The 26650-nt window shown below is 43.6% G+C and overlaps 1 protein-coding gene across 1 annotated transcript in view; it reads left to right on the top strand.

Moving 5' to 3' along the window:
• CDK18 (cyclin dependent kinase 18) overlaps positions 1–26650 on the top strand; it is a 179545-nt gene that overhangs the window by 125386 nt on the left and 27509 nt on the right. Inside the window, exon 9 of the mRNA XM_063451355.1 lies at positions 10999–11122. Within this exon, the coding sequence (XP_063307425.1) occupies positions 10999–11122 (124 nt within the window). The remainder of the gene's footprint in view (positions 1–10998; positions 11123–26650) is intronic.

Here is a 26650-nt window from a genome sequence, read left to right as displayed (position 1 = left end):
ATAAATTGGCTACCCCTATCGGACACAATAGATACGGGAATACCATGTAACCGAAATACTTCTCTAGCGAAGATAAGAGCCAGTTCCTTGGATGTGGGCAACTTGTGAAGAGACACAAAGTGAGCCATTTTGGAAAACCGATCTACTATCATCAGGATGACGGTGTTACCATTCGAAGGGGGTAATTCGACAATAAAATCCATGGATAGGTTAGACCAAGGTCTCTCAGGAACGGGTAACGGATGCAAAAGCCCACAAGGAACTCTACGAGAAGATTTCATACATGCACAAGTAGTACAAGCACCTATATAGTCAGTGACATCCTTGCGTAAGGAACCCCACCAAAAATATCAAGAAACAGCTGACATCATTTTGGTAATACCAGGATGTCCAGCAGTCTTAGTATCATGATATAATGACAGAATCTCCCGTCTCTCGGGAACATCAACAAACAACTTATCAATAGGCCTCTCGCTAGGTGCCATGCTTTGTTTCGCCTGTATGGTCTGCAAGAGGGATGAAGAAATAGACAACATAGTAGTAGCTATTATCCTGTCTGGGGGAATGACAGGAGTAACATCAACCTCCTGTTTGTCAGCAGTTTCAAACTGTCTGGACAGAGCGTCTGCTTTAATGTTGCGATCACCTGGCCTATAGGTGATAATATAATTGAAACGGGACAAAAATAGTGACCACCTAGCCTGCCTAGAAGATAATCTTTTAGCTTCACCAAGGTAGGATAGATTCTTGTGATCCGTAAAAATGAGGATAGGATCCTTAGTTCCTTCTAACAAGTGTCTCCATTCTTTAAGAGCTAAGATAATAGCAAGGAGTTCACGATTACCCACATCATAATTCTTTTCAGCTTTGGACATTTGTCTAGAAAAGAAGCCACAAGGATGCAATGGCTTTTCAGGCGATTCTCTTTGGGACAAAACAGCACCTACCCCGATATCAGAAGCATCAACTTCAAGAATATAAGGCAGTGAGAGGATAGGATGCTGTAAAATAGGTGCAGATGCGAATGTAGTTTTAAGAAAGTCGAAAGCCTGAAGTGCCTCGGGAGACCAGACACGGGTATTACCACCCTTTTTTGTCATACGGGTGATAGGTGCTACAATAGAAGAAAAAACCTTAATAAAGCGTCTGTAATAGTTAGAGAAACCAAGAAAACGCTCAATTGCTTTCAAACCTTGTGGTAGGGGCCACTCTATAACAGCAGAAAGCTTCTGGGGATCCATACGAAAACCTTTGGTGGAAATCAAATACCCCAAAAACTGGACTTCGGATTGGTCAAATAAACATTTTTCATACGGGTGATAGGTGCTACAATAGAAGAAAAAACCTTAATAAAGCGTCTGTAATAGTTAGAGAAACCAAGAAAACGCTCAATTGCTTTCAAACCTTGTGGTAGGGGCCACTCTATAACAGCAGAAAGCTTCTGGGGATCCATACGAAAACCTTTGGTGGAAATCAAATACCCCAAAAACTGGACTTCGGATTGGTCAAATAAACATTTTTCTAGTTTACAATAAAGACCATCAGCAAGAAGGGTCTTCAGGACCGTTGTAACATGTCTGTGATGAGTGTGTAAATCTGTCGAATAAATTAGTATGTCGTCCAAATATACAATTACAAATGTGTGAATAAAGTCTCTTAAGACGTAATTAATGAATTCTTGAAATATTGCTGGGGCATTGCAAAGACCAAATGGCATAACAGTATACTCGTAATGACCGGATCTAGTGTTGAATGCAGTCTTCCATTCGTGACCTTTCTTAATACGTATTAAATTGTATGCACCTCTAAGGTCCAATTTAGTGAATACAGTAGCATGTTTCAGCCTGTCAAACAATTCTGTAATTAAAGGTATTGGGTATGCATTTTTGATAGTGATTTTGTTTAGACCTCTATAATCGATACACGGTCTTAAATCACCCTCTTTCTTAGATACGAAGAAAAACCCCGCTCCAGCCAGAGAAGAGGATCTCCTAATGAACCCCTTTTCTAGTGATTCCTTAACATACTCCTCCATGATACGGTTTTCTTGAATAGATAAAGGGTACACCCTGCCCTTTGGAGGTATAGTGCCAGGCAATAAATCGATAGCACAATCATAGGGTCTGTGAGGCGGTAATTTATCAGCTTCCCTTTTATCGAATACAGTCTTGAGAAACAAGTACTGAGGAGGTATAACAGTAGACAAAGGAGGAGTAGTAGGAACATTAATAGTATGTAAAGGGGTGACTTTAATCATACAAGATTCGTGGCAGGTTTTGCTCCATGATTTTAATTGTCCCAACTCCCAGTCGAAAATGGGATTGTAAGAACATAACCATGAGTACCCTAACACGATATGAGAAGAGGGAGGGGTGATAACCTGGAACTGAATGGTCTCAAAGTGTAAAACCCCTGTGTACATGAATAATGGTACAGTTTCATGGGTAATGACTGGAGTACTTAAAGGTCTACCATCTATGGCCTCAATGGCCAAGGGTATCTCCCTCTCTCTGATGGGAATGTTGTTTTTCGTAACAAACCCAGAGTCTATGAAGTTCTCAGCAGCCCCGGAATCAACCAAGGCTAGTATGCTTTCATTTATACAACTCTCTCCCGTATGAAGAGAAACAGGGAGAAGCAAACGGTTAGGAGGCAATTTAGGAGACTTAGATTTCACATCCAAGGCCAGTCCCCTATAAGGTTTGCGAGAGTTTTCCGGAAGCAAAGGACATTCCTTTACCATATGGTCTCTCCTACCACAGTATAGGCAGAGTCCGTCCCTTCTCCTAAGTAATTTTTCAGTATCCGAGAGTTTGGCAACCCCTAATTGCATGGGTTCCTCCTCAGATACTTTAACACTCTCAGGTTTATAAACTCTGGGGTTAATAGGTGTAACCAAACGTCTATTCCTGTTCTTAGTATCTATATCAATGAGGTAGTCAATAAGGTCCTCTAATGGAATAGGAAGCTCCCTTGCCGCTGCCTCATCCAATATAGTGTCAGATAAACCTTCCATGAACGCAGTAGTTAACCCATTATTGGTCCAATCTACCTGTGAAGCAAGGGTACGAAACTGAATAGCATAATCAGCCACAGTCCTAAAACCCTGTTTAATTCTCATTCATGCTCTTGCTGCATTCTTTGACCTTTTTGTTGTGTCAAAAGTTCTACGAAAAGCCGTAAGAAAACTATTGAAATTATGCACCATAGGTCCATTGGCCTCCCAAATAGGATTTGCCCACTCAAGTGCTTTGTCAGTAAGTTGATGCATCAAAAACCCCACTTTAGACCTATCAGTGGGAAAGGAACATGGATACATCTCAAAGTGGAATTCTATTTGATTAATGAAACCTCTGCATGTCTTAGCTTCCCCTCCATACCTGGGAGGGGGTGTTAAATGGGGCGAAGTATTATGTAAATTGGATACTTCGGGAAGAAGAGGTGTAGGAGGGTTAGGTGCGGTTGCAGGAATAGTTCTAGACAAGAGCATCTGGAGAGCCTGAGCTATCTGATCCATACGGTGATCCTGCTCTACAAACCTTGCCTCATGAGAAGCCATTTGCTGAGCCAAATCTGCGGGGTCCATGGCCCTATCGTAATGTAACGAATATATACCCCAACTCGCAGGATTCAACTCGACAAAAGACAACACAGAGGAAAGATACGTCTACCGGACCTTAGAATGGCCGGACTCGACGTATATGAGAGGAGACAGAGTCAGAACCAATCCGCGGTCAAGGGCACAGAGAGACAGCGTAAACTAGGACTAGCTGGGGTCTGGTACACAGTAAACAGCAAGCTGGCAAACAGAACAGATAAGGATAAATAGATAACATAGTCAGAAACAAAGCCAAGGTCAATACGAAGGAACACAACTGAACACAACAAGTGCTAAAGGGAACTGAAACAGAAACCACGGTAGGGCAGGGAGTAAAGGGAGAGGTAAGTTTAAATAGCTTCTAAACTAATGTGATTGGCTCCTGTCATATCCACACCCCCAAAAGGTAAGTGTATGGGGTTTGTGGCATGACAGGGGCCAATTGGAGCCTTTTGACAATTTAGGCTCCCACTGTCTCTTTAAGAGCGCGCCCGAGACCCGCGGCGCGCTCTTAGATTCAGGCGGGACACGTGACCGCTTCTCGCGGTCACTGCCCGCCTTCCTATTGAAGCCCTCGGATGAGCCACGCGCGGCTCGTGCAGCAGCAGGGCCGCGAGCGGCTCGAAGAGAGTGCCGCGACTGGCCCCTGGATAAGGTAAGTAACGCTACAATGGGTTGGTCTTATGGGCATACTCACTGTTAGGCCCTGGGGGCCCAGACCGTGAGCTGTGCAAAGGGCCCAAAAAAATGGAGCTGCCCAACGTTCCCCGAGAACATTGACTTTTGTGACCACAGTTACAAACAGCCGCAGAGAGCCTGTTCTACACCAGACCAGTGGAGCCAGAATGCAGCCAGAGCTCATCATCAGCCTCATCTGGTTGTAAATAGGCAATCTAGAATATCATTTGTGGCACTAATCTCTAATTTACCTCACATTAAAGGGATACTATAGTCCCTACAACCACTGCAGCTAAATTAAGTAGTTCTGGTGTCTATAGCCTGTCTCTGCAGGCTTTTTAATGTAAACACACACTGTGTGCAGCACTGGCGTTAGTTAATATGGCCAGTTTTTTTTATTTTGACTAGGGCGTCAAAAATCCTTGCACCGGCCCTGTATATATAGATACAACAGTTTATACAATTATATATATGATTACTGTATATACAATTAAAGCAATACTTGTTGTTAATGATGCAGAGGTTCTACCAGTATATTCCTAATTTCTGTTGTGGTAACTGGTCAGTCTTCCACTGGGGAGCTGGGTGAAGTTGTCGGGAGTCAGAGATCCACTTCGGCTGGATAGGATGTCTCAACACCATGCTGGCCTGGTCTTCTGTGCCACGTGGCTTTGCACCTGTGGCTCTGGCCACAGGAACAGACGCTCGGTTCGTCTTTTTGGTGTATACTTTTGTCCTCTGTGGGTAGATATCTGTGAGGGAGAGTGTGCAATGGGTCTCGCCTCCATATGCTGCTATCAGCTCATAGAAGCATCCATTTTAAATGTTTTGACTACTTTTAAAGTTTGTCAGGGCACTCTTGACACAACAAGCACTTTAGTGGCTGTAGTGGTAATGATGTTTAAAGAGTTGCTAGAACCACAGACCTAGAACATAGCTCACAAGTTAATTCCAGATCTCAGCTAGTGCAGTAAAATTGTTGGATAATGTGGGTGGGATTAGTGGGCCAAAGAAGATAGTGAATGAATATTAAATAACTTTGACTGTGAATAAACAACACGGGCCAAATAAACAAGGTTTATGTGGGCGGCAAAAAAACGAAAACTTCAGTTTTCATAGAAACGTATGTTTATTTAGAAAAGTATAGTATAAAAAAGTTGCCTAACTGACACTGGACGTCCTCACACTCATAGGTCGTCAAAGTAATCAAAAGAGTGAATTTATTTTAAGAAGACTTGCCTTTGCATATAACTAATGTTTCAGTCAAACTACCTTGACATACATAAGAAAAGTTTGGTAATGGGACTGAAATGGTGAATGTATGCTGTTGCACAGCTGTAAAAAACAAATTACGTTATCTTGTTTATTTTGAAGTCCTATGAGTGTGTTCTTCACCCTATGAGTGTGTTCTTCACTTTTGCTTCATCACACTTTACGATCTCAACCAATACCATGCTTTTCCATAGAAAAAGCTGCGTGGCCAATCAGCATCTCAATGGGGAGTGTTCGGCAACTCAATTGCAGACCCAATCTAACATACTTCCCCCCTCCCTTAATTGAATACACTGGCCCCCTCCCTCCCTGAAATTAATACACAGTGCCCCCCCCCCCCCACTGCTCCCAATTTAATACACTGGCCCCCTCCCTCCCTCAAATGAATACACTGCCCACTCCCTCCCCCAATTTAATACACTGCCCCCTCCCTCTCTCAAATTAATACACTGCCATCCCCTTAATTTAATACACTGACCACCTCCCACCACTCTAATACACTGGTCCCTCACCCCCCAATTTAATACACTGCCCCCTCCCTCCCCTAAATTAATACACTGCCCCCTCTCCCCAATTTAATACACTAGCCCCCTCCTAGAAAACCTAGTTCATGTTTTTCTGAAACCTGGATAAATGAATACATATACTATATTCCTATAGCAAACCGATAAGCTAGACCAGAGTGTGAATTAATGTCTCGCCCTCAGGGGGTTAAATAGGAATCTCTTTAAAACAGGACAATGTTTCCTGGGGAAAGACGTGTGATAAACAGCTTGTGGATATGATATGTGTCATAAAACGGTCTCACTCATGAGAATAACTAGTGTGAATTACATGTGTTTTGACGTTGTATACTACAGAGATTTGCGTTGGCACTTTTAGTTTATCTTGTAGGGGGTTTTCTCACTAAATGTTCAGTTGTGATGTGCTGACAAACCACTCACTAAATTCTGGCCAAATAGACACATTAAAAATAATTCTGTATCTTGGCTGTATTGCCCAACTTATTCAAAATCTTACTACTTAATGTTACTTACCCCCAAAGTTTATATCGTCATTGTTATTTACGCACAGCCTAAAAAACGTTATTTCAGATGATGTTTTTTTGTTTTGTTTTTTTAAAGAAAAGCAAAGCTGGAAGTAAATAGTAAGCTATTTGGGGAAACAAAGGGCTTTTTGTATAGTACTAAGATTTGCCTGTGTGATGGGATAAAATCAGGTCTTGGCACTAAAATGAACCGAAAAACATTGAAGGGATGTGCAACGATGAAACAAACATGTTATTAGTTATTTTGACTAAAGTGTGGAAGAGACAGTGTCCTGTGTAACTATGCAGAAACCTCTCAATGCACATCTGTATACAAGCTTCCAATCTAAAAGTGATACTCCGAGCACCATAACCACTTCAGTGATTTGAAGTGGTCATGGAGCATGCAGGCTGTATGTTTAGCATTTTGCTTTGAAACTCACTGCTCAATTCTCTGCCATTTAGAATTAGATAGGAGTGTAGTTTTAATGTTAAACAGTTTGCAATAGATATCACTATACAATGTCGCAAGCAGTATTCTGAAACACTGTGACTGGAGAGCATTTGTAAGACTGGAGTTTAAAAAACCCATGACTCGGGGCACCTCCAGCTGTCAAATCTAAAAATATTATATATGATTGTATTTTTTGCTTTGAGCCCTGGAACAAACTCCCTAATGTTCATGCATATTATCTGTTTGATTTTAGTTGGGAAAATATCTCTTGCAGCCATTGCTTGCCTTAAGTCTTCCATCTCCAGCAGGACTTTGCATCAGCAGAAAGTGCAGCTTTATTTAAAGTGGTTTTGTCACATTCCCCAGCTGTTATCTCCCTTGAGCTATATATTTTGATAGGATTTGTGTGATTATTTCTCTCCATTAATGTATTCCTCCCTTTGTGAACGCTGAGATATCCTGCTAGGCTAGGTTCAGATGTATCAGTGAATAGTTATAGACTCATTCTGCAGTATTTAGTCAGCCATACAACATAATTCTTTTTTGCTGAGGTTAAATATAACTAAATTAGTTGATATTTCTAAAAAAAAAAAAAATACAAAATACAGTGTTTGACAAATGTGGACATGAAATGTATGACATTTCTGAAGAACAATGGATGAAGTTATTATGAAGGCTGAACACCATCTTAACCCCCCTTCCCCCTCCCGTGGCATAGTTACCAACATTTGAAAAAACTTCCAACAATTACTACCTTAAAAATGTACCACACTATATTATACAGAGAGCAGCACTATACAGGGAGCACTGACTGTCCCAGGATATTATACACACAACCATGTATTATACAGAGAGCAGCACTATACAGGGAGCACTGACTGTCCCAGGATGTTATACACATAGACCTGTATTATACAGAGAGCAGCACTATACAGGGAGTACTGACTGTCCCTGGATATTATACACACAGACCCGTATTATACAGAGAGCAACACTATACAGGGAGTACTGACTGTCCCTGGATATTATACACACAGAACCGTATTATACAGAGAGCAGCACCTTTTATTGTACAATCTACACTAGGAAGTGGAAGAGATGATTAACCCCTTAAGGACCAAACTTCTGGAATAAAAGGGAATCATGACGTGTCAGGCACGTCATGTGTCCTTAAGGGGTTAAAGAACGGGGTCTCTCCTCCTCTCCCCCCCCCCCCCCAATATCCCTTAATGAACTCTCCTTCTCTCACTCTCCCCCCCCCCCCCCCCCCCCCAGTGTCCCTTAGTGGTCTCTCCCATCCCTTCCCTGTTGTGCCTCCTACCTCTGTGTAGCGTGGATGGCCGAGGTACTGGAGTTTCTGTTTCCTGTACCCGGCTGGACTGACAAGAAGCGCTCACTGAGAGAGCACTTCCTTTCAGTCCGGCTTGGTACAGGAAGCTCCTGTACAGCAGTCCGTGCTGCCCAGCCATGCTACACAAAATGACCCGGTAGGCGGAAGCGCTGTGCGCTTCCCTCCTGCCGAGTCACTTGAAATTTGTGCCCCCCCCGGGCTGGTGCGCCCTAGGCGACTGCCTAAGTCATCTATAGGAGGCGCTGGCCCTGCGAGGGAAGAAATTAAAAGCACATGGCCCAGCAAGTTGCCGGGACTGTCCCGGGAGAGTAAATTGCCCGGGATAGACTCAAGCTTGCCGGGACTGTCCTGGCAAAAACAGGACAGTTGGCAACTAAAAAGACCTCCATTAACCCATCCACACTGTCTACTTCTCTGCCCACAGTGATTAGGAAGGCTTGCCTTGTGCACTGTTGGGTGGCTGTCGACCATTGCGAGTAACAGGGACACAGTTGGTACATCTCACATGATCGTCTTTTGAAGTGTTACTTTATGGCCAACATAATAAATGTTATGAAGGCTAAAGTTTCCCTTTTAAAAATTTTATTTTGGAAGGTCATCTCCTGGGAAGATATAAAGCTTTTTTTATTTCAATGTATTATGGAGTCCATACATTCCTTTTGGAAGATCGTGCCATTTTCTGGAGCCTTGTTTTATTGAGCCCTTACACTATTTTTGGAATAATATGCCTTGTCTTATTAAAACCATCCCTTGTTTTATGGACATTGTGTATTATTTTAAGAAGTATTGGTATCCATGCTTGGTTCTGTAAAGCTACATGTCATTTATGCAGGCTGTCTGGTTTTAGCAACATAAACAATCACATGCATTTTAAAAAGTAATTCATTCTATTTTGAAGTCACCAAAGTCTGCAATTGTGGATCAGAATTACTCTTATGAGAGTTTTATTGAGTTTGGTCTCATCACATCTTACTTGGCACCTTGCATATCCTCACAAAGAGACTTCAGTTCCAGTATTTGGCTGGTTTCTGGTCATTTTTCCTTTTGGATTAAAATCCTGTGCTTTGGTTTAAATAGCTATGTTTAAAACAGTATTCCATTTTAAATCCAATGCAATCTTGAGATTACTGTGGAAACATGATTTCTCCGAAATACTGTTCCCAGGGCAGATTTTTCCAAAATATTGACATAAAGATAGATTGATAGGTGAACATGTACTAGGGGGAAATGATTCAATAAGGTAGTGCATGGTAATGTTTAGTGTAGTGTGTAAGGGTACTTGGAGGGTTAAGAGGAAGAGTTTACAGTAGGGATCCTTACAGCAGAGGGACATAGGGATTAGGGTCCCCAGACTGCCCGGTAGTGATCGTTGCATAACCCATTCATTATAGGAAATAATTGCACTTGTGATGTGCAGTACAAAATTCTAGACTATGAACTCTCTATTAAAATAGCATGTGTATATATACACCAGTGGTGGAGCTAGAGCTTTTGCGGCCGGTTGCGGCACTGAGTTTGCCGCTCCTCTCAACCTGGCCTCATCACTAAGGTGCTGCTGTGCCAGCCGCGCTGTAAGGAATACAGTGAGCAGGGATATGACATGACATATCCCTGCCCCTCCACACAGCCTTTGGCATGTATATTTGTAAGTATAGGAGTTTATTTGTGTATAGTGTTGGCTTTGGAATATATAGGTGTATTTGTGTATAACAAGCATGTCAAACTCAAAGTCTAGCGCGGGGCAAATAAACAAGGTTTAAGTTTATGTGGGCCGCAAAAAAAACCTACTTACATTTTCATAGAAACATAGGTTTATTTTGAAAAGTACAGTATTAAAAAATACCCAGTATCCCCCTCTACTAAACTACAGCACCCCCTCTTCTAAATTCCAGCCCCCCCTACTAAAATCCAGTCCACCCCCTTCTACTTAATCCCAGTCCCCCCTATATACTAAATTCCAGCACGTCCCTTTAGCCAATTAGCAGACTCCACTTACATTGTCGCTGCCAGTATGCGACTCCGGAGTCCGGCCTCTGGTATACCCAAAATGGCGCAGTTCGCACCCTGTGCCACAGTGGATCTTCCCGCTACTTCTTGAAACCCTGTGAAGGTGGAGCATGTCCACGTCACGTCGGAATGTGACGTGGCGTTAAGTGCTTCCGAGCACCCCCAGGTACTCGGACACACTTACTGACACACACACACACTGACAGACACACACACTCACTGACATACACACACACACTGACCGACACACACACACACACACACTGACATACACAAACACTCACTGACAAACACACAGACAGACATACTCACTGACAGACACACACACACTCACTCACTGACAGACACACACACTGACAGACACACACATTGACGTTGTTTCTTATTTCTGTATCTCTAACTAATCTTGAAAAAAAAAAAGAACCAATAAACAAAGATTGACAAAAAAAAGAAAAAGGCCAAAATATCCTAACTGAAAGCATAGCTGAGAGTTTTTTCAGTTTAGCTATTTTGTCTTTAAATTTCACTTTGAATTCTTGCTTTAGTTAAAAAAAAAAAAAACAGTGCATTTTTTTCTCAGGAGCTGACTTAATTTTTTTCTGTACCCCCAGATCTTTATGTTCCAGTTACTTCGTGGTCTGTCTTACTGTCATCGCAAGAAGATTCTGCACAGAGACCTTAAACCACAGAACCTCCTAATTAACGAAAAAGGAGAGCTGAAGCTGGCAGATTTTGGTGTGTATGTTCTTGCTCTTTTTTGAGCACAAAACTCACAGATCTGTGTGGATGGCCCTGCTCAAAAAAAGCATGCATTATATAAGTGTAAACTGCGGAAGTTTTGATGTGTGAAATCCCATATCCATGCATCCTCTGTCCGGATGACCTATGACAGGAATTTGTGCATGCCTAGGAGTTTCCTGTGAATCCATTACTGATACCGGAGAAACTGACGGAAGCGAAGCACAGAGAGATGGACACAGGTTTCTTCAGGAAGGAAGAGATTCTTTATTGGATCACCGATCGGGACTCAGAGGGACTAGCGTCACCAAAATACCACAAGTTCTGAGCCCCGGACAATAGTGCAGGCTCCTTATATAGGCACATAACTCCTCCCATATTAAGCTCCACCCGCACATTCTCTTGACCAATCAATACAAGTAAGAATTAACTTCCTGCTTGACCGCATGGCTTGTCCAGCACAATGGAGGAGGGGAATACTACATCCTGTATTCTTGCACATGCTCCGTACACTACTGATCGTATCTTGCCTCGTGCAACCAACTGATCGATACGTCAGCATATGCACGTACACATGCCACGTGGTAATCTCGGCCTACTAAATTTATTTTTACCGAGATTCCACCACATTCCCCCCTTTGATGCCTCTTGATATTTCACAATTACTTGAGGCATCATTTAACCTTAGTTTGCATACACCGCAAGTTACCTTGAACCAGACCAGACTTAACTTATGATGTGAATCTTCAACACTCATCTTCCTGCATTGGTTCTCCCTGATCTAGAGCCTCATATTTATAAATTGCCATTATCTGTGCAGCAGCCTTCCTCTCTGCTATATTTTCTATCAGGCTTTGCACGGACCTAACTACTAAGGGTATAAGACACGGCAGGAGTAGACACAACATTAAAATCAGTAGGACTCCACCTACCACTGCCTTAAGCCCTCCAAACCACTCATACCAGCTACCAAACCAACTACTTGGATTATACCCTTTCCATACCTGAGTAGGCACATGCGCTAGTTTAACCATATGGCTAGTAAGCTCAGCTATTGCTTGCCCTTCGTCATCTATTTGAAGACAGCAATTGCTCAGGTTAAACTTCCCACATACACCTCCCTCTACTGCCAAAAGGTAATCCAAGGCTAATCTATTTTGGTAGACTGCTGTCCTCATCCTGGTATTATGCTTCGCTAGAAGATTGAGCGCTTGTGATGTCTCGTTAGTAATAATCTCAACCACCGCCTGTAATCTTATAATACGGTTGAGCATATAAATAGGGGTTCTATAACCAAAGGTACCATCTTCTGCCCACGTGGCTGGCCCATAATAATCTATAATACGCTGGGGAGGCCATTCATCATCTTCCCAGGCGCCTATCTCTATGGGTCCCCTTTTCTTCCTATGATTCACATCATACACTTTAACACCTAAAGTCTCACCTGTTTCAATAGGTAACAAGAAGAAGGATGGTTTGAGCATACCCAACACACATGCCCCTTCCCAGTCCTGTGGCAACTCCGAATAGGCTTTCTTACCACAGATCCAGTACAAATTTGCTGGGGCTCTCCAGGTAGATGTGATGGATAAATAAAACCACACATCCTTTAAATTGGCGTATCTAGCAAACGGGTTAGGTGGTTCTGAGACATTTGAAGCCGACCACCAAGTTGTATTCTTTGTATCATCATCATAAGCTTTTTGCCCTAGACAAGTTAATTCTCCTACAGAAGTATTATACATTATTCCTTTCCTTGCTATGCAAACATAACCTATGATGGAGGTCTTTAATCTCCACTCAGATTTACCTCTAACACTCATATGATAATCGGCTTGTGTAGATATTAGTTGGTCAACTGCCTCAGAACCGGACATTACCTCCTTTGCTTCCCAAGGCCATTGGTCTCCCATGTTAGTACCTCCACACACATAGCAGTTGGTAACATTAAGACTACCGGCAATACTTTCAGCTAAGTCAATGAACAGGTTTTTAGCATTATGGGGATCTTATTATCTATGCTCATCTCTTCATAAAAGGAATGGTATACTTGATGAGTTTGGGAGGATACCGTATCAGTCTCTATCCCTATAAACAATACTGTCCCAGGATCTAAACCCGTCCCGTATATTTGAAACCCAAATAAATTGCCATACTTGTCTAAGAACTTATCGGGGTTATTTATAAGTATATGGACTGGGTTGCATTCCATAGACTTACAATATGGGCTGGTAGGCAACTTAGTCACTATCATGTCTTTGTCTACTGTCTGTCCCCAAGTTGCCCACCCCACACAAGACCAATATGGGCAAAAGTTATAGTCTTTATTTGGGCATCTAGGACTGACATATTTATTTTTACTACTGGGACAAATATATTTATCATTAGACCCATACGTCCTCTCCCATCTAAGATCCCCACATACATTCCACGGCTTTCTACCACTTGATATCGCCTTACACGCATCAAATAGCAGAACACCCGAAGAATGTACGGATTCTAATACTGTCTTATTAATTAGGGTCCCCTGAGGATCTCCATTCCTGAGAGTCAACCAAATTGTACGGGGTTGATACTCTGGACTGAAGCACTTAGGTTCTCCTATTCCTAAATGGCACACACTATAGTCTATATTTAGGTATCTACATCTCGATACATCTCCTTTACACTCGTATTGTGAATGCCAAATTAGGGTTTGGGAAATATGGTTGCCTGTTCTTGTAGTCTTAATGCATACCTCACAGCTAGGAGTGTCGGTACCTCTACCTTCCTGAATATAAAAATACACATAAATAAACATTATCATCAACACATCTTTCGCCGTCATCCTCAGTCTTCGTCCGTGCGAAGGCACCTCAGCTTCCAGGATGTAAGGGCTGCAGGGAATGGAGTTCTGCTCGTCTTCACAGGAGTCCCTTCGAGACTTTCCCTGGCTTATATACTATACGTCGGTGGGCGGACAGGCTTTATTATGGCCTTCTCACTCACGCACCAAATCCCAAAAATAATAAAATTTTGTAATCCACAATAGTTCCTCGTTACTCCGACTGAGTCGTGCGTTTTAACCGGATCTTGCAGGGATTCTCTGGATCTGCTGTAACTTGCCAAGAATCGACTGCTGCTGGTTTAACCCTGGAGTGATGTATCCACGGAGTCACTTCGGCTACTTTTATTGCTGTAGGGGTAGACAAAAGAACAACATAAGGACCTCTCCACTTGGGCCCTAACGGTACATTATTCCACTCTTTAATCCACACTTGGTCTCCTGGATGGTAACTATGAACTGGGGGATAAATATTCACAGGTAATCTATCTTGTACCCATTTCTGTACCTCCTCCATAGTCTTACCCAACTCTACAACCTGCTGCCGGGTAATTCCTTCTCCCAACTGACTCAAGTCCCCCCTTAAGTTACCAAGTACGGGAGGTGGTCGCCCATACATGATTTCAAAAGGAGAGAGGCCCATCCTTCTGGTAGGGGTACTGCGGATTCGCAATAGAGCTATGGGTAAGAGAACGTTCCACTTAAGTTGGGTTTCCTGACACATTTTAGCCAACTGATTCTTAATAGTTCTATTCATTCTCTCTACCTTACCAGAACTCTGGGGTCTATATGCTGTATGAAGCCTCCACTTTATACCAAGCATATGAGTCAGTTGTTGTAGGCACTGATGAACAAAAGCTGGACCATTGTCCGATCCTATAGAACAGGGTAGTCCATATCGGGGTATTATTTCTCGTAGCAGGAATCTCACAACTTCTCCTGCTTTCTCTGTACGAGTAGGACATGCTTCTACCCAGCCTGAATAGGTGCACACAATTACCAGCAGGTAACGATGTCCACCCGACTTAGGCATCACTGTAAAGTCAATTTGTAAATCGGACATGGGGAGTCCCCCCATAAACTGGACTCCTGGTGGCTTTACTGGTCCTTGTCTTGCATTATTTTTAGCACACGTTACACATCTTCGTACAATGGCCTGAGTCAAGTTGGACAATCTTGGTATGTAGAAATGTTTTCTGAGAGATTCTTCTGTGCTGTCTCTCCCAGAATGTGTCCCGTTGTGATAATTTTGGACAATTTCTACCGCTAGTGATGCTGGTATGACTATTCTTCCATCTTCTAGCTGATACCACTTGTTCTCCAAATACTTTCCTGGTTCAGTCTTTAACCACTCCTCTTCTTGAGCTGTATAGACTGGAGTCCATTGGGACAGTGGAGTTGGTATAAGAGCAGCTATATGCCCCACATATTCCTGTCTTCCTGATTCAGCAGCACGCTTAGCTGCACTATCTGCCATCCGATTTCCCTTGGTTACATCACCATCTCCTCTCAGATGCGCTCGACAATGTATGATACCGACTTCTTTCGGCTCCCACACTGCTTCCAATAGTTGTAGGATTTCAGCTGCGTATTTGATTTCTTTGCCTTCTGAATTCAGTAGTCCTCTTTCTTTATACAAAGCTCCGTGGGCATGAGTGGTTAAAAACGCATATTTGGAGTCCATGTAGATGTTCACTCTTAAACCTTCAGCCAATTGTAACGCTCGTGTCAGTGCTATCAATTCTGCCTTTTGTGCTGATGTTCCTTTCGCCAGTGGCCGAGCTTCTATCACCTTGTCTATTGTTGTCACTGCATATCCTGCATAGCGGATCCCTTCTTTCACATAACTACTGCCGTCGGTATAATATTGAACATCAGGGTTCTGGATGGGAAAATCACGAAGATCTGGTCTACTTGAGAATACTTCATCCATTACTTCCAAACAATCATGTTGACTTTCAGTAGGTTGTGGCAAAAGGGTAGCTGGATTTAAGGTGTTTACAGTCTCTAAATGCACTCTTGGGTTTTCACACAACATTGCTTGATACTTGGTCATACGGCTGTTACTAAACCAATGATTTCCTTTGTAATCCAACAACGTCTGTACTGCATGTGGGACTCGTACATAAAGTTCTTGACCCAGAGTGAGTTTATCGGCTTCAGCTACTAGCAGGGCGGCTGCAGCTACGGCTCTTAGACAAGGTGGAAGTCCGCTGGCCACTGCATCCAATTGCTTAGACATGTAGGCAACAGGTCTTTGCCATGATCCCAAGTACTGTGTCAATATTCCCACAGCCATTCTTCTTTGCTCATGTACATACAGGTAGAATGGTCGTGTGTGATCAGGTAGACCTAATGCTGGGGCACTCATCAAAGCCTTCTTCACATCTTCAAATTCCGTTTGCTGTTCTTGGGTCCATAAGAAGGGGTCGTGCTCTGTACCTTTGATAGCTGCATACAGAGGTTTTGCCAGTATCGCGTAGCTGGGAATCCATATCCTGCAGAAGCCTGCTGCCCCCAAGAATTTTCGCACTTGTCTTCTATTCTTGGGTATCGGTATTTGGCACACAGCTTCTTTTCTCTCTGGCCCCATAATTCTTTGACCTTCAGAGATATGGAATCCCAGATATTTGACAGTTGGCAAACACAACTGAGCCTTCTTTCTAGACACCTTGTATCCTGCCTTCCAGAGAATGTGTAGTAGATCGTGCGTTGCTTGCTGACAGATTTCTTTTGTAACTGCTGCTATCAACAAGTCATCTACATACTGTAACAATACACACTCTCCTGGGATGGACTCGAAATCCAGTAGATCTTGACTTAGAGCTGAACCAAATAGGGTAGGTGAATTTTTAAACCCTTGGGGCAGTCTTGTCCAAGTCATTTGGCGTTTTGAGCCCGTTACAGCGTTCTCCCATTGGAAAGCGAAAATACATTGACTTTCTGCGGCAATTCGGAGGCAAAAGAAGGCATCTTTGAGGTCTAAGACTGTAAAGTAAGTAGCCCCGCCCGGAATTAAAGCAAGCAGGTTATATGGATTGGGTACAACTGGATGTATACTAACAACCGCATCATTGACTGCTCTCAAGTCCTGCACAGGTCGATACTCATCTGTACCGGGCTTTTGAACAGGCAGCAATGGGGTGTTCCAGGGGGAAGTACAGAATTTTAGGATACCATACCGTATGAACTTATCCAGATAAGATTGGATGTTCTTCTTAGCCTTCTGCGGGATGTGGTATTGTCTTAGGCTTACTGGATAAACCCCAAGTTTTAGTTCAATTTTAATAGGTGGAATATTGCGGGCCAGTCCTGGTGGGTTGTTCTCTGCCCAAACTCCTGGTATGTTGAATAAAGACTCATCACTCCTAGGGTTTTGGCTAGTCAACGCTGTATAAAGTCGCCACTCTTCTTCCTTTGGTACGGATAATGTCATAATACCTGAAGGTCCATTAAACTTTAAGGATGTTGTTCCATTTGGTAGGAACGTAATCTGCGCTTGTAATTTTGATAGCATATCACGTCCCAGCAATTGGACTGGACATTCAGGCATATAAAGGAATTGATGTTTTACTACGTGGCCTCCCAATGTACAGAGTCGACTTTTAAGAACCGGTTTTTCAGCACTTCTTCCAGTTGCTCCTATTACAGTAATAGTCCTTCCAGATGGAGGAGCAACTAGATTAGTCACCACTGAATGTTCAGCACCAGTGTCGATCATGAACGCACTCCTTTTTCCCCCTATTGATACATCGACCATAGGCTCCGCTCGACCAAGGGGGATGGAGCCCGGTCGGTATCAATAGTCCTCCATGACCGTGTCAGCCAATCCTACAAAGTCCCTGCCTTCTCTATCGCGGGACCTTTGCGCTGCTGGGATATACCTATCTTCCCTAACACTTCCTCTGTTCCCATTGCTCCCTCTATTACCATTACTCCCTCCGGGGCCTCCTCTACCTCTCGCTCTGCCTCTAAAGTTTCCGTAACCTGCCCTGGGTTGGTCTCTCTCGTACTGCTCTCTTTGTGGACATTCGTTCCTCCAATGCCCTTCTTCCTTGCAATACGCGCACTGATTCCTACTCAAAGGCTCCCTACTCCATCTACTATCGCCTCTATCTGGGCCCCGTCTATCTACGCCTGCGATTGCTACCGCTAGCATGTCTGCCTTTCTACGCATCTTGCGCTCTTCCTCTTTCTTACTTTCTGTTTCCCTATTCATATATACCTTATTCGCTACCTCCATTAGTTGGGTGATGGACATACCTGCAAACCCTTCTAACTTCTGTAGCTTGCGCTTAATATCTCCGTAAGCTTGGCTGACAAAGGCGGAGTTCACCATTCGGGAATTATCTGCGTCTTCCGGATTAAAGGGGGTATACAAGCGGTATGCCTCCAATAATCGGTCATAAAAGACACTGGGCGCTTCATCGCTTTTCTGAATCACCTCAACTGTCTTCGACATATTAATGGCTTTCTTTCCTCCGGCTTTCATGCCAGCAATTATAGCGTCTCTATAGGCTCTGAGTTGAACCATATCAGCACCATTTACATTCCAATCGGGATCGGTGTTGGGATAATGTGTTGCGGCCCATGCTGATGGATTGGCTTGGTTTAAAGTACGGGCTTTATCCTCTAGCGCTTTAATGGCCGCTTGATTAATTCTTGTCCTTTCCTCATTGTTGAACAAAGTCATTAATAACTGCTGGCAATCAGCCCATGTCGGGTTATGTGTCTGTACTATTGAGGTGAACAGATCAGTCATAGCTTGTGGTTTCTCAGTATACGAGGAATTGTGGGTCTTCCAATTTAAGAGATCGGTTGTCGTGAACGGGACATATACGAAGACTGGGTCAGCATGTGCCATTTGGCCTGCGGCATCGATATAGGCTGACCCAGGATTCAGACGAAGAGGCATCTGATAGTGTTTTAATTGTTGGGTACCGGTCAGTTGTCGGGTTTGTATGGGGCTACGTGGAGGGGCGTCAGTTATGGGTTCCAGTCGGGGAGAAATAGGGTATGGGGATGTGGGAGCTTGGTTTTGGGAAAAGGTTGTAAATAAAACACTTCGAGTCGAGCTAGAAGAAGCTTGACCGGAAGTCTGAAGTGGCGCCAAATCAGGATATTCGGATCTAATGGGGGTTGGCTCTGATTCCGGAAGGGGAGATTTAGTACGAGAGGGGGTGGATTCTGTACTGGAGGAGGAAGCGGAAGTGGATGAGGGTAATGAGGGAAGGGTTGCAGGACTTCCTGCATTTGCGTCACTTCCTCTTAACGGAAAGTAAGGGGGCGGCAAAGCGATCTCGGACTCAGGGGGCGTGTCCAAAATGGGCCTAACACCAGTCCTAGTGGACAAACAAGTCCTAGCTACCATGAGGCGACATTGCTCCTCGTGGCATGTCTGAAGCCATTTTGGCGAGTCATTTACGGCCTGTCTCCAACAATCAATATAAGGAAACTGGCCGTAAAGTTCAGGCCTACCCGATACAGCCACGTGTAAGCGCTGTACCAGAGTTGGATCCAAACGGCCACGTGGCGGCCATGTCGCAACCAAAGTAGGCCACTCCCTAGTACACAAAGTGACCAAACGTACAGGAGACATTTTAACCCCAAAATCACAAGTTTTGAATCCCTTTTTAAAATTCTTTACCATACAACCTAAGGGATCCGGAATCGTTGACTGCGACGCGCCCATACTTATCAATGGAACGTCGTTGACAACGAATACTATGCACGCGTACTATTCAACAATCACACCCGTTTCCTCTGGCAACAGCACCACGTGGTACGGTTACCAAGTGAAACGTATACAATAACACAATAAAACACTCAGGGAATTCCCGTACACACACAGCTGTTACACCAGTCACTAGATAATCAATATTATGCCCTTTGGCGAAACTATACAGTCACCCACGCTATAATTCTCTATATACGAATTACCCGTCTATAACACACCCCAGTAACATCGTCTTTTACAAATAGCGGTTACAGTACGGTTAGCATAGGTCAAAGCACAAGTTAAGGTCACAATACAATTATTAGTGGTTATGGTGTTAAACATGCAATGGACGACAATTATTAGTACTTATATACAGTGTCAGTAAATATACAGGGTTATGGTACCGTGCACTATAATACAGCAACACACTATTAACACTCTCGCTAGACGGCTGAGCTCGCGCTATCTAACAAGATATACACTTTACTAAACAATCTTTATCACATTTACAATTCCCAACTAAACTATTGGCCAGTACCTTGATGGACTACCTAAAACTATATACACCCGTTTTGGTTAGCCACACTGCCCAAGCACCACATATAGCGAGCTAGAGGACCGAATTTACACAGGCGCCTCTTAGTCGATTACTATCAAAAATCTAGTGGGTTCCAAATTTACACGCCTTCCCACTTAGCCAAGATAGGTTGAGAGCTAGCGAACCGAATTTACACAGGCGCCGCTTAGTCTCCCGGTCCCTCCGACCTAGCGAACGTAATATACACCCTAGAACGCTAGTCTAGACAAGACACCGGTGTCCGGCTAGGGCTATTTACACAGGACCCCGCCTGACTAACCAAATCAAACGGTCTGACTAAAGAGCGTTCGATTGAGCGGTGCGCCTTCGCTCCTTCCCTCCGACAGAGGGGGCAGATTCCATACACAAATAACCCCTTATGGGCCTACCGCACAATCGGTATACCCCTAGTGGGTCTGCCGTCTAAAACAGCAGTTGTCTTACCTCCTCGTTCCTGAACCTGAGTTCACACTCATCGACGGGGACACCCCAGCACTTCTCACGTAGAGGCCGATGATCTCCTGGACAACAGACCAGTGGCGCCGAGATGAAGGGAGGTCCACGCAGAAGTTCAGGGGTGCAGCCGTAGAGAACGTGGGCAAAGATAGACCGTCTCACGCCTCTGCCTCTCAGCTACCGTTGAACGATGAGCTTCCCGGCCAATGCACCAAATGATACCGGAGAAACTGACGGAAGCCAAGCACAGAGAGATGGACACAGGTTTCTTCAGGAAGGAAGAGATTCTTTATTGGATCACCGATCGGGACTCAGAGGGACTAGCGTCACCAAAATACCACAAGTTCTGAGCCCCGGACAATAGTGCAGGCTCCTTATATAGGCACATAACTCCTCCCATATTAAGCTCCACCCGCACATTCTCTTGACCAATCAATACAAGTAAGAATTAACTTCCTGCTTGACCGCATGGCTTGTCCAGCACAATGGAGGAGGGGAATACTACATCCTGTATTCTTGCACATGCTCCGTACACTACTGATCGTATCTTGCCTCGTGCAACCAACTGATCGATACGTCAGCATATGCACGTACACATGCCACGTGGTAATCTCGGCCTACTAAATTTATTTTTACCGAGATTCCACCACATTACCACTTATGACAGCCACAGTGTGTTATGAAAATCATGAACATTGTCTCATCTCAGACCACAGGCGTTTATAAACTCCTTGAATACCATTTGTACTCGGTATGATCTGGCAACCTAGTCAACCCCAGATACTGCATCCCACTGCATTGTTAATTTTGTCAACTAACAATTTTAGTAAAATTTTAGTCAACTAAAATTGTTTAGAATTAACCGACTAAACATAGACTAAACCTAAAACAGTTAAAATGCCTAAAATACAACTAAAACTAAAATGGCATTTTAGTCAAGACTATGACTAAATTGTATTTTGCCACTAAAATTAACATTGCACAGAGGGGCTGTGGAAGGGGCAAAAGAGACAGACTAGGGATTGGGAGAGAGACACCAAGAGGACACAAAGAGGAGGACAAAAAGAGACACAAAGGGGCTGGGGAGGGGCAAAAGAGACAGATAGAGGCTTTAACTAAACATTAGATTTTAGTTGTGTCGTTAAAATCTACTGGAGATTTAGACTAAAATACGACTAAAACTAAAACAATTCAGATGCCTAAAATACGACTAAAACTGAAATGGCTTTTTAGCCAAAGACTATGACTAAAACTATATTGAAATCTGCCACCAAAATGTACACTGTCCCACTGGGAATCATGCCCGTGTGGAGAATCCTGAGACAGCAGGCCACAGGTCCATGCACAAACCTACACAGTACTGGGCTAGCTAAGGCACAATGCTTGGCTGCTGCCTTACCTCTGCAGTACTCTGCCAACAGACACTATGAGAGTACTCTGACACCCCAATGATGCTGCCACAGATGGTGTTACACTTCCAGCACCAGAGGGTTTGAACTCCGTATGTGAGTGTTTCACTGTGAAGCATTGCATATACAGACTTCAGGCACCGTGACCACTTCAAATCACTGCAGTTTTCATGGTGCATGGAGTAACCCTTTAAGGCACAGTATTGTGAAGCGATAGATAGGCAAGTGTAGAGGAAATATATATTTTATATCTTTTTACTGAAAAGCAATTATTTTAGTACAATGTATTAGTCCTTAAAGTGAAACCATGTTAATCATTATAGGAGAATAGTGATGTCCCGAACGGTTCGCTGGCGAATAGTTGCAGGCGAACATAGCTTGTTTGCGTTCGCCACAGACGGCGAACATATGCGATGTTCGGTCCGCCCCCTATTCGTCATCATTGAGTAAACTTTGACCCTGTACCTCACAGTCAGCAGACACATTCCAGCCAATCAGCAACAGACCCTCCCTCCCAGACCCTCGCACCTCCTAGACAGCATACAATTTAGATTAATTCTGAAGCTGCATTCTCTTTTTTTTTTGTGTTTGTGTTTATTATACATTATCCTCCATAGCCAGTAACCTGTGTTTATTATACATTATCCCCCATAGCCAGTAACCTGTGTTTATTATACATTATCTCCCCCATAGCCAGTAACCTATGTTTATTATACACTGCTGGACCACTAAAATGTGTTTTAACACAACAGAAAGAGAATGGAGCTGAATGGGATTAGTGTAAGCAAATAGTTCTGGAAATGTCCATTTGCAGGAAGGCTCACCGAGAGCCAGATTACCTGTTAGGCGGCAAAGGCCCCTATCTGAGCCTGGAGCTCCAGCACTGATTGGGTCCCCTCCACCTCAAGCAGACAGGAAGATCAAAAGGTCTCCTTACCAGGTCTTCAAAACTTCTTCCCTGGTGGTCAGTGGTGCCGCCGCAGTCCATTGCGTTTCCAGTGCTCTGTGAGGCAGTCAGAGTGCAGGCACTGAGTTTCCCAGTCTGTGCTCTGACATCATTACTCAATGCTGAGCTGGACGGAATTGCAAATTCACACACAATGATACACACTCAGTCATAAATGCACAAACACAATCTCAGATACATAATGCGCCTTCACATACAACACTCAGCCACTACACACACTCTCGTGCACATAGAGTCTTTTTTGGATCTGGCCTACACAGGCTATTTGTCTGACTTGTTCATTCTCAATTTTCTCTTGTGCTTTGTTTTGATTTGTTTGCAAATGTCTTAGGTTCCCCACTAGATGATAGGATAATGCAGACATGGACCCCATGCTCACAATGCCTAAAGGGGTGTCGGCTGCAGTACACTGACAAGGGTTGGTGATGAGTTAAATGATTGTCTCTGGTTGCTGAATTTCTCATGCAGAGGAACCTAGCCATGGTTTCAGATCTGGACTGCCATTTAGAGTGGGATTAATCGGATAGCAAATGGTTCAGCGTCTCTCTGTAATGGCAGTTGAGCAAAACATTAGTTTGAGAATGAACCAGGATCCCAGTAAAGGGCAAACTAATTGAGTGGTCGTTGCACTCTTTTTTGGTTTGCTTTTTCATAAATACATTACTATACCAGAATAACATTTATTTTGCGTGCTCTAGACCTCTTTCAATATGCAGTTAACCTGTCGTACTGTTTGTAATGGCCCAAAGTGAAAACAATTTAAGAGATTTGTGCTTCATTTTAGGTAAATAACCATTGTTAACGTTAAGTAAGAAGTAGTGCTTATTGACATTACACACACATTAACCATAACATGCTAATACTGTTAATGGTAAAACAGCTATGGATCGATGCAATCAGTATGACTACATTTCCAAAGTAGCGTTTGTTATTTAGCTTTTGTTGTTTTTTCAACTTGCTTTCAAAAACCATAGTTTTCATGTTGTTTTAACTTAAGAAAGCTACTCTTTCAGCTCCATCGCACTGCCCTCCTGTGTTGGCAATCAACCGCGCAGCCCACAGCCCCTCCACTATCCGAAGGCCTCCCACCAGGCACTGGATAATTCACTATCAAAGAAAGGTTAACAGCGGTGGCATGAGAGAAAATAGGAGAAAAACATTGAAATACAGCCTGTGGGAAGTACTGACGCTGGCGGATGCAGTGAGGGCTGCTTGATTGAGTAAAGAATGGATTTACAAATGGGCACATGCTGATTGCATTGATCCAGAACTGTTTTATGTCAATAGTAAAGAGTGTGGGTAAATTAGTAAGTTCACATCATCTGAACTCTGTAAAATTTCTATCTAATAAATATGGCAACCTTATTTATAGGAAGCAATGAGTGTATGAGACAATGCTTAATGAGATAATGCCCTTTCTAGAGAATCTTGTATATCTTACTTTTTATAGTTTGATCTTCAACATATTTTCTGTGCAAAATGAGTGTTTGCATGTTTGGTGATAAAATGGTACCCAAGCCCAGGCCCTTTCTACCATGCACATATTGCACATAGTAATATAGTTTCTAGGTTTGAAAGAGACTAAAGGCCATTAAGTTTACCCATGAAGCCCAATTTTTATGTTGTTGATTCAAAAGAAAGCAAAAAAATACCCATGAACATCCTCTACCTATTTCAGACGCTCCCTATTCGGATCCCGACAGTGTACTTCACATCCCTCCGATCGTTAATGATAAATTACATATGGGGCTCCCAACGCCCTAAACTGCGTTACCAGATATTGACTAAATCAAAAACAGAAGGGGGGTTGGCAGTTCCTGAGTTTCTCTTATACTACCATGCAACACACCTACAAAGGGTGATGGCATGGGCTAAGGACTGGGTGGCTAAGTTATGGAAAGACGTTGATCAATCCCAGACGGGGGGATACTTGACAGCACGAACATGGATGAGCCCCAAGGCAAGGTCGGGCCAGCAACCATGCATTAAGGCTACTATGGAGATATGGCACAGGTTAGCACCTAGGCTAGACCTAGAATCGTTCCCACCTCCTCTATACCCTATTACTAACAACCCTGACTTACACCGAGTTATGGAGGGTAGACCATACACATGCTTCTTTCCTCAATGCCAGCTCCAAGTTTGTCACATGTTCAGAGGGCGTAACCTTAGGAAACTGGACGACTTATTGGGGGGATCCACAGGGACCTTCTTACACAAACTCAAAAATTAACAGTTGAGCAGGTTCCTCAAGCAGATCCCCAACAACCTGACTTACATAGGACACTGACTTCTTTGAACGACAATGCACTGACCCTGACCTGCAGCCAAATGCTGTATCCTTACTGTATTCCTCACTTCACACACAATTGAACATCCCAACTCCTGGTTGCATGGGGAAGTGGGAGATCACCCTGGGGGAAACCTTTACAGTAAACCAATGGGGGAAGATCTGTGATTTGGTACATCACTGCGTGCTAGCTAGCAAAACCCAAGAAACAGCATATACTCCTTACACTCTGGTACAGAATGCCTCACCTGCTCTGGATGGGAACTGCTAGCGATGGCTGAACTGCACTAGAGAACTTCCTGCACGTCTGGTGGGACTGCCCTAAAATTAGGCCCTTCTGGTTGGTGATTAACACAATCCTACATAAATTCTCTGACAACCTCCCACCCTTCCGACCAGCCCATTTTCTACTACATCACACCACCACCCCAACGGCTAAATACAAAAAATCAATGTCCATCCAAATCTTAAAAACAGCTAAACAAGTAGTCCCTCTCTACTGGAAAAAAGAGACACTCCCTCTGCTGACATTGTGGCTCGCAAACCTGACATTCATGGCCCAAGGACACACCCAAACTTATGCAGACATCTGGACTCATTGGCTGAGGGTCACATATCATGCTGACTTTCAGGTCCTGCTGACATACAGGATTGATGGCCCGGTATATTATATTCCTGATAATAAACCGGTTAGCTCCTAGCAGTTTGTATTGGTGCTGTATATATTTGTATAGTGCTATCATTTTTTCTAAAGAAAACAAATCCAGTCCTTTTAAAGGATCACTATAGTGTCAGGAAAACAAAGCGGTTTTCCTGACACTATAGTGCCCTCAGGGTCCCCCTCCCGTGGCGCTGAAGGGGTTAAAACCCCTTCAGCAGCTTACCTTTATCCAGCGCCGTGCTCCCTCGGCGCTGGTGACCTCTCCTCCCCGTCCGACGTCAGGTCCCTAGTGGAGCGGCATGCACGGCAAGTGCCGCGCGCACATTCAAAGAGTCCATAGGAAAGCATTTCTCAATGCTTTCCTATGGACGCTCTGCGCGATGGATGCAGCCACTAGAGGCTGGATTAACCCCAAATGTAAACATGGCAGTTTACATCTGAAGGGTTAAAACCTGAGGGACCTGGCACCTAGACCACTTCATTGAGCTGAAGTGGTCTGGGTGACTATATTGTCTCTTTAACCTTTCCTAATAACTAATGTTGTCCATCCCGTTACTAATTTTGCAGCTGCACTTTTTCTATTTCTACAATATCCTTCTTTAAAACAGGTGCTAAAATTGCA

This window comes from Pelobates fuscus, chromosome 1 (genome assembly GCF_036172605.1).
Source record: "Pelobates fuscus isolate aPelFus1 chromosome 1, aPelFus1.pri, whole genome shotgun sequence".
NCBI lineage: Eukaryota > Metazoa > Chordata > Amphibia > Anura > Pelobatidae > Pelobates > Pelobates fuscus.
Note: the sequence above shows the minus strand (reverse complement) of the source record. Positions and strands in the feature narration are given on the sequence as shown.